The sequence below is a fragment of the Chenopodium quinoa genome, unplaced genomic scaffold (assembly GCF_001683475.1).
Source record: "Chenopodium quinoa cultivar QQ74 unplaced genomic scaffold, ASM168347v1, whole genome shotgun sequence".
NCBI lineage: Eukaryota > Viridiplantae > Streptophyta > Magnoliopsida > Caryophyllales > Amaranthaceae > Chenopodium > Chenopodium quinoa.
The window spans coordinates 8,364,278-8,373,564 of record NW_018744239.1 but is presented as its reverse complement, the minus strand read 5'-3'; the positions used below and the strand labels follow the sequence as shown (position 1 = coordinate 8,373,564).

Here is a 9,287-nt window from a genome sequence, read left to right as displayed (position 1 = left end):
TGCATTAGTTCGGTAAGTGTTGTTCTTGGAACGGCAAATTTTTAGCTCAATATTTTAAGGGACCTAGGGTTTCTATGTCGGTTGATTTAAGTGAACTTAACTAATCACCGCAACATTTGAAATCCTAGACATGAATCTAACATTCAAATATATATAACAACAATATATATATATATATATATATATATATATATATATATATATATATATATATATATATAAGGCATAAAATGATGCATTTGGCAACTAGCATGACCCCTTGAAATCTTCAATTTCCATGGGTCTTCATCTTGGCTTGTCTTCATCGAAACGCCGTCTTGAGACATTTTGGCCAAAATAAAATAACTAGCTATTACGAATTAGATTAATCTATAGTATGTGGACTTACTTAATGGTTTGCAGACCGTATTTAGACTTACAAAAATACATAACGGAACGCAGTCCGTATTTTCTACCCTAGTCGGGCCCCACTAGTTGCCATTTTCAATAACCTGTTTTGAAAACAATCTTTCATTCACCCATCACTATTTGTGAATGGCCCATGCAATTTTACGAAATACATAATTAAACACACAAAACTAGTAACTAACTTAGGTGGTTAATCCGATTAACGCGCCTAATTAAAACTAGTCAAAGTTGTTTAATCCATTATTTCTAAAAGGCTTAAGTAATCTACCAAGCTCCCACTAAATTCCGCATCCATAATTAATCCGATTAATTAAGTTGGCATAACCCAAAATTTGTCAAAATTTTGCAAAACCGAAAATCGAGGTTTTTAACCTCGTTAAAATAATTACTCAAAATATTTTAAAGACGGGATAATTGCAAAGTTCATAGCCCAAGCATTAAGCAAAACGTCCCAACAAAACCCTTTGAGGGTGCGCACCATGGCTGCTAGGAAGCCCATGGCCTGGTGCCATGGTGCGTAGGCGAGGTACGCTGTGCCCAGCATGCTCTGCTTCTAGCGCCAGCTGCCTGCTAGCATGCAATGCATGCTTGCTAGCACGCTGGTCCTTGCAAGCATGCGCCTCTTGATGCTAGCCAGCATGCGCGCATCGCAGCCCTGGCCAAGCCTACGCAGCTGCGCGTAACTACCTTCCCTGCCACACTGCCACACGTAACGGTGCATTTCCCTTGCGTCCACCATAGGCAGCCTACATGCGGGCTGCTGGCAAGCCCGGCTGGCCTTGGTGACGCTTGCGGTTTTGCATCGATTTGCGTGCATTTGCTCGGAATTTTAATTCCGATTTGTGTGTGACATTATTAATTCTAAATTACATTTTAGAATCAACTTGAGGGAAATTAAAATTAAAACTAAGTCCAACTAGATAAATTTAATTTTATTGGTGCACAAGCCTAAATTATCCAAAAATTTTATTTTTGAACAAAATTAGGTCTTTCTTTATGCTTAAAATAAAATGAGCTATGTCCATAATTAATCTTGCCAATATGCAAATTAATAATGGATTTGACAAAAGGGAGTTAGAAAAATAAACTAATCATCTAATGAAAAAATTTTCCAACTTTCATACTTGTGTAAAATACCAAGATTACATCTTCCAATATGAAGATTGATCAAATTTTACTCACAAGTATTTGAACTTGATGGATTTTAATCAACCAATCATGAAAAATCCAAACTTTGGTTAATATGGAATTTAGGGTTAGGGTTCCAATCATTTAAACCTTTAAAGATTAGAACTTTAACATTTTAGGAACTTAAAATTACAAGTTCACAACAAGCTTTCATATTTTATTGCAATTTCTTTGCAAAATTTGTGAAAAACAAGTTAATGTGAAAAATGGTATATCAACTTAAGCACTAATAAAAACTCCATTATTATGCTTAAGGATATTTTTAAAATCAGTAGATTAGTGATGCAAATGTGCATTTAATCTAACCTTATAATGCTTGCATTAATCAAGACTTAAAAAGAATTAAAATTTTCGTTGAAAAACGAAAAAACCCCAAAAACTTGGGTTTTTGGTTCGAATTTGGCTTCTGGACAGATCTCAAAGAGGGTTGAATCTGTTTCAGAATATCGATTCCACCCTAAAATCACTATTTTTGAGCCAAAATCTGGGTTCGATAGCCAAATCGTTAAAAAATACGAGTTTTAAAATTAATTAAAACGAGCTTCTAATCTAATTAGAAAAGCAAAACCAGAATTTAAATCTTACTTTAAAACACCTTAATTAATCAATAATTGCAAAAATTAAAAGGAGCGTGGCTCCGATACCGCTGTTGGGTTTCGTAGTTGATAGGCCGTCGTCGAGCCTACCAAAGATAATAATTCCTATCTTGGTCTCACTAACAATAGTAAGGGTAAGATAGGGTCGAACCCAAGAGAGGCGTTGAATCAACCACCGAGTACTACCGTTTAAATAAGCTAAATGAATTCTAAATTGGGTTGGTTTTGAGTAACTTCTTCTAATTCAATTCGACTAAAGCTAAGAGGAGATTAACAATATTAAGAGGAATCTAGGGCTTAGGTTATACCACTCAACTTCATCACAAATCACAATTAGCATGCAACAATCAAGGTATATTAATGGGATAAATTAGGGGAAGTCATCTAAAGCACCCAACTACTCTCTCAAGCTAGAGGGATTACTTGAATCATGAATACAACCTACTCTCGTGGTTACATAGCATAAAACAAGTATTAAAGCATAATCACAATGACATAAACATTCCCTTGACCGGTAATCCCTATTCTCATGGCATTTCGGGTCAATCAAGCATAAGGGAGCTAACTCAAGTTCATCTCTCGATCCTTCGTTGAGAAAGCTTGGATAAATAGTTCTAGCAATGGCCATATACAAGAACTAAGCAATTAAACCACTTAAGCTCAACTACTTAACATCCCACAACAACCAAATTAACACATGCAACAAGTAATTACTGACTACATTGAGGGTTTACCCAAACCCTAGAATTTAGACTACTCAAAATCCATGGAGGTTAAAGCAATTAAAGATTTCAAGCAATTCATGAACAAGTTCAAACTAAGGATTAAGCTAATTAACAATCTAAACATGCAAGAACTAGCAAATAATTAACAACAAAGTAAAGAGAAGTATAAAAGATGAGTAAGAAATGGTTACTATGAAGCTTCAAGGTGAGCAACAATGGTGGATTTTGTCTTCTACAATGATTGAATTTGAATGCTCTCAAGCTAATAATTAAGAACTAACTAATGATTTGAGAATTTAATGTTCTAAGACTACAAACTAAGAGGAAAGCTCTAAAAAACTGCCTCCCCCGTACAAATGAGCTCTAAAGGGGTATTTATATGACCCCCAAATAAAAAGGACGGAGAAAACAAGGAAAGAGTTCGACTGCAGGTCTGCACGGACGTGGCAGATTTCGCACGGACGTGCAAGGCTAAGCACGGCCGTGCCAAGTTTGGCACGGAAGTGCAAGAGGGCCAAAATGGAGGCAGAAGCTTCTGCCAAGGTCTGCACGGACGTGCAGCTTTTGGCACGGACGTGCTATCATCTTGCACGTCCGTGCAGGATGCCCTGCCTAGACTGCTTAACTTTGGGAAGCTGTAACTTCTACGTTTCTTGTCGGAAATGGACTTGTGACCAGTCGTTGGAAAGATCTTGAGACGAAATTTAATCTCCAGCTTGAATCGCTTCAAAAGGTTGAGAAGATCAAAATTTATGGTTGGTTGAAGTTGACGCTTACGCAAACGACCTTTCAAGGTTCTCCAAAAGCTTTTAATTTCCCTTTAAGGCATTCCTCCTTCTTCCTCCATGGCTCTATCAACCAAGCTTGCCCTTATCCTTGCTCACTCATGCTTGATCATGTCCATAGTGCTAAAAATAGCTACATTACATCAAAAACACAATCAACCGGTGAAGCATGGATGGTACAAAATTTGCATAAAAATAGGATAAAAAATGAACTTTGATGTCGATTAATAACGAAAACAAGGTTCAAAAGTACCCTAAAATCATGCCAAATAACAATTTATCAGTAGTGACCCACACTACGCGGAATGAAACCCGCCAAGACCCGCCACCATAAAATTGCAATTAACAAGCAAAACATAATTTAAAGCATACGAAAGGATAAAAGATTATACCTTTGATGCGTGCTTCGCTCGCAAATCTAGCTCTTACTTCGAAAGCTCGAGCGTCACAAGTGTGAACGCCTCCCCAATGGCTCGTACCCACGAACCCGACCCGTACGGTCCAAGTCCCGAAGGTTAGTCGGGACCCGACCAATAAAAACTGGAGTTTTACGAACTTAGAGATTTTCTCACCTTAAGGGAGATGCCTCATTGAGTTCTACTCAAGTGGTTTTTCCCAAACCCAAAACTTGGGTATTTATAGGGAAAGGAGACTTGATTCTCCCTTCTCCCAACAATGTGGGAGAATTACATTTTTCCACTATTTTATTTTAATCAAAACAAAATAAAATGCAAAGGAATCAATGAGTTACAAGTGGCACATGGAGATGAGTGGGTAGGTGAGGACCATTCCAAGAGGAGGGGACTATGGCCTTGGTGCCCAAGGCAATTTCCACAACCCTTGGTCCCCACACACAACCGGATCCTCCATGTGGCTTGGACAGTTGGCTGCCAGCCAGCCTTGGCAGCCTTGGCAGCCAAGGCAGCCTTGCTGGCGCCTTGGCTGTTCTTGCAAGCCAACACCGCTATCACATAGTGCAGCCAGCTAGCAAGCTTCCCACCCACTGCCAGCATGCGTGCTGCTAGTGAGCCACGCATGCTGGGCGCTGCATTGCTACACACACGCACAAGCACGCTGCTGCTTAGTGTTATGCTAGTGATGCATACGCACACGCCCATGCAGCGATGGTGCATGGTGCTGTGCTACCAACGCACTCGCACATGCTGCGATGGTGCATAGTGCTGTGCTAGTGATGCATACGCACACGCCCATGCAGCGATGGTGCATGGTGCTGTGCTACCAACGCACACGCACATGCTGCGATGGTGCATGGTGTTGTGCTAGCAACGCATACGCACACGCATATGCTGCCATGGTGCGATGAGTATTGCTAGGCCTTGCCTAGCGTTAGCGCGTAGCACATCCACATGTACATGCAATGCTACGATGGTGCGATGGTACTTAGGCACATGGCCTGCTAGCACGCAATGCCCTAGCACGCCTATCATGTTAGGCTTGCGATGGATCTCGTCTAGCCTAGTACTCACATGGCTAGGCCAATGCGAGGTTACGGCTAGGTTCGTACTTGTAACTCGATTGATTTTACGTCTCGTCGAATTCTAAATTCGACTCGACTTACGACGCTCGATCTCGACGCTCTAAGCTCGATATCCGACATCTTTGTTCGTAAAATTCCGACGACTCATCAAAATCCTTCGGATTGACTCGTCATCTCGGATTGGTTGTTCGATTGGGTACGACCCGAAGGGTTCAGTCAAGATTAAGATGTAATATTAATTGTACATTAATATTACTGTTTAGAAGCGACCTCCACCTAGACATTCCGATCACTTGACCTTACTGAAGAATTAGCTTTCCGATAATTCTGAACCCTCTATCAGAATAATACACTTGTTGGAAGGACACCATTCCTTTCATCAGGGGCCTATTGGGCCACGTGTCTAGGGTGATTTTTACCCTAAACAGTTGAAACTCAATTTTACATATATTAGAGAAAAGGATAAATATTTGCCCCCATAAAAATTAAAGTTACTGTGTTAAAATATCCTTTTCTTTAAACTTAGATAGCTAACACTTACTTCCCCTATTCCTATTTTTTTGCCCTATTGCAAACTATTTGGTCAAACTTTAAATATATTGACCGTAAATTTCCATTAATCTATAGGAGATTATATAATCAAGTGGGTTTTTGTTGGATTCATCTCATTATATAATATCAAATTTTCATAATTTTTACGTATATAAAATATAGTTATATTTGTTTTAAAACGCATTTCGAAAACCGTGAAAAGTCAAATGAGTCAAAAAAAAGGGACAGAGGGAGTAAATATTATACCTAATTCTTCTCAATGTTAGGGATTATAAAAATAGTATATAAGTATGTTGAAAATAAATAACAAATACATACTGACATTGTAATTTGTAATGGGGTAAGTAATCAAATTCTTTAAATTATTAAAGATTTTGAACAATTGGTATTTGCAATGCAATAGCCGCCTAGCATAGTATGGGGTTGCACAACAATATCATGCGCTAAGACATGCACTAAGCATTCCTATTGATGTAAGCTACCAATGACTTGTGGCAAAAACTAGCAACATGAAACTTTGCAACCGTCTGTAAAGAGGTTTCTTTACTCCTTTTGACTTTGGGAGTATCCTTAGAGCACTTACAATGGTGGACAAAATAAAATGCTCATGGGCATTTTGGTGGAAGTGGTCTTGTAATGGTGGGCAAAAGCAAATATGCCCATGGACATTCCTGAATTTGCGTAAGAGTTGGGCAAAAAATGGGATGAATAGTAAGTTTGTGGGGCCCACATATTAGCTGTTGCAATTAAAATTTTTTTGGCCAGCATTACATCAAACGCTACGTTTTGGGCAGCAGACAGAAGAGGGGAGGATCAAAACGCAGCGTTTTGATCAGCGAAATTTGTTTTAAAAAAGAAGATAGTGGACTGACGAATGGCAGAGCGCCACGTGGCTTGTGCAGGTTCTTGACCAATAGGAAAAATATAGCTGTTGCAACGGTTATATTTTTTGTAGTTTAATTTCTGAAAAAAATATTTATTAAAAAAAAAATTACCAACGGTCATAATTTTTATTTTTTCTCTATAATAGACATGCATTTTGGTATAATTTCAAAAATTCCATAAATCCTCCATATTCTTTATTTTTCTAAATATTTCGGAATTTTAAAAGAAGATTTTGTTGTATTTCACCGATATTCAGGTAAATATGATTTTTTTTTATAAATTCAGTTATATATTAAATTTAGTAAATATGTGATTTTTTTGCAAATAAAAAAATGTAGTTCATGTAATGTACTTGCAATTATATATATAATTGAATTTAGAAAGTTGTTATTTTGTCCATACATTAATAAATTTGAAGTTAATTTAATTTGAGTTTATTTGCCAAGTTTATCGAAATTGGGTTGTTGTTTTGTATATATGAACTAATTTGTTATGCTTAATTATATTTTGTATGTTATTTTTGTGTAGGTAGTTAATTTTGTTACATTATATTATGTAATATGTTTTGTTTATATGTTGTTGAACGTGAATGTTGTATATTTAATAAATTAATTGGTATTAGATTATTTTTTTTGATTTGTTGTTTAAATTAATTTTTTTAAAAATATTTATCTTTTGTTGTGTGATGCAGAATCTTTTAATGGATCCAAACAACCCAAATTTCCGTCAACAATTTTTTGGTTTTAGTGATGATTTCCTAACTAATCCCGAGTTTCAATTGTTCTTGCAAAGAATGAGCAATACGCCTTTGCAACCACCTCCACAGCATCAGACACCCATTGAGTTTCCCCTACAAAACCATGTTAATGAAGAACATACACCTGAAGCTGATCATGATAGTAACACACAATTCGATGAGAGCGAAGAGGAAAATGTGCCAGAGACGCCGCAATATCCTCCACCAGTTCCCAGACTGGAATCCAACCAGGTTGCTGCACGAGCGACTCGAATTTGGTCTATTGCGGAAGATGAAACTCTGATTGGGTTGTACTTGGAGATCAGCGATGATGCTATTAAAGGTAAGAGCCAGAAAGCAACTTCCCTATGGCGCAATGTACACGCAGCATATCAAATGGCTCATGCAGAGAAGCCGCATATACTTCCGCCAAGATCTATGAAGAGTCTAACATCGCACTGGAGAAGGTTGTCAGTAGACACACTACAGTGGATATCTTGCTATAATGAAGCGGGTAGACTTCCGGAGGGAGGGAGTGGTTACAACGAAGTTGACCGTATAAAAAGTGCGTCGAAGCTTTTTCATCACGCCCAAGGTCGCAATTTCACTTATCCTCACGCGGTTGAAATGCTTAATAAAGATCCAAAGTGGAGGCCAAAGCTGAGATGGTCCTTGTCAAAGAAGGAAAGAAAAGCTGCTTGTGATGTTGAGGAGCAAGGTAGTGCTGGAAGTGGGAAGAGGTCCAGAGATGATGTAGGGGATGAAACCCCTAAAGATGGTTTTTCATCTGGAGGAATACAACGACCCGAAGGTGTGAAGAAAGCAAAGGCCAAGCGTAAAGGGAAACAAGTAGCTACAGAAAGTGGTTCATCTAACCTTAGCGAACGAATGAAGGAGTTCGCTACAATTCGCGAAGGGAGGCCATTCTGAAGGAAGAGAGGATCAAAATTGAAAAGGATAAGGAACAGAGGAAACGGGAGGAAATTGACATTCATAAGATGAGAACCATGTTTGATATGCTGCAAACTCTGAAGAATTCGCCTACGCCACTCACTCCTGAAGAAGAGTCGTACAAGAATTTTTTACTAGGTAAATTACAAGGCTTTTAAGCATGTTTGGTTGTAGTAGGTGTACGCTTGTATTAGTTAAGTTTTTAATTATGCGCAATGTAGTCTTTTATGTTTAACTTGTATTAGTGGTGTTTGGGGTAAAAAATACCCCAGTCGCATGGCCTAATGGCTAAGCGACACGTGGCACCCAACCATTGGTCAGCAGGGCTCCAATCCCCTGCTGACACGTGTCCCATGAACCCTAAATGAGGAACTAAGGATCCCCACTATAAATAGTGGAGGGATCCTCATTAATGGGCATTCATTCAATTCCATTGAATTCAATACAAGGTATCCAATACACTCTTACACCAAAATCGAGCAATATTAATTGCGGAATTCTCCCATTACGTGAGAAGTAATTTCATTATTTTACGCAATATCTTCCTCCTATACGTAACTGACTTGATCGTCGGAGGCAGAGCTCCAACCAACCGGAGTCTTCGTGATTTTGCAGGTACAGGCGGCGAAGGGCATTCTCGGAATTGTAACTCTCCCGCAAGACACATCAAAAAACCCTGAAACATTTGGCACCGTCTGTGGGGAGAGTACTTCTGAGATGACTTCTAATCCTGTACCACCGGATCAGGACAAGCGGCTGTCTACCGAGCCTGAGGTCCAGACGGACCATGAAAGTGGTGATGACTATGAAGTCAACACCTATGTGGCCCCAGACGGGTCCTTCAGAACAAAGCACACCCGTTCCAGGGATAAGAAAGAGCGGGATAACAATCAAGTTGCCCCAGGCAACCCAGCCGGCAACCCGGTTCGAGCTGCTCAAGCGGCAGAAGGCTCTGCTCCCGTC

The 9,287-nt window shown here is 39.1% G+C and overlaps 1 protein-coding gene across 1 annotated transcript; it reads left to right on the top strand.

The window, feature by feature from the left end:
- The first annotated feature begins 3,436 nt into the window (after positions 1-3,436).
- Positions 3,437-8,303, top strand: LOC110694354 (glutathione S-transferase T3-like). The gene is made up of 3 exons (XM_021871527.1): positions 3,437-3,460; positions 7,166-7,231; positions 7,329-8,303. The coding sequence occupies exons 1-3, from the start codon at positions 3,437-3,439 to the stop codon at positions 8,301-8,303; spliced, it is 1,065 nt and encodes a 354-aa protein (XP_021727219.1).
- Positions 8,304-9,287: the final 984 nt, after the last annotated feature.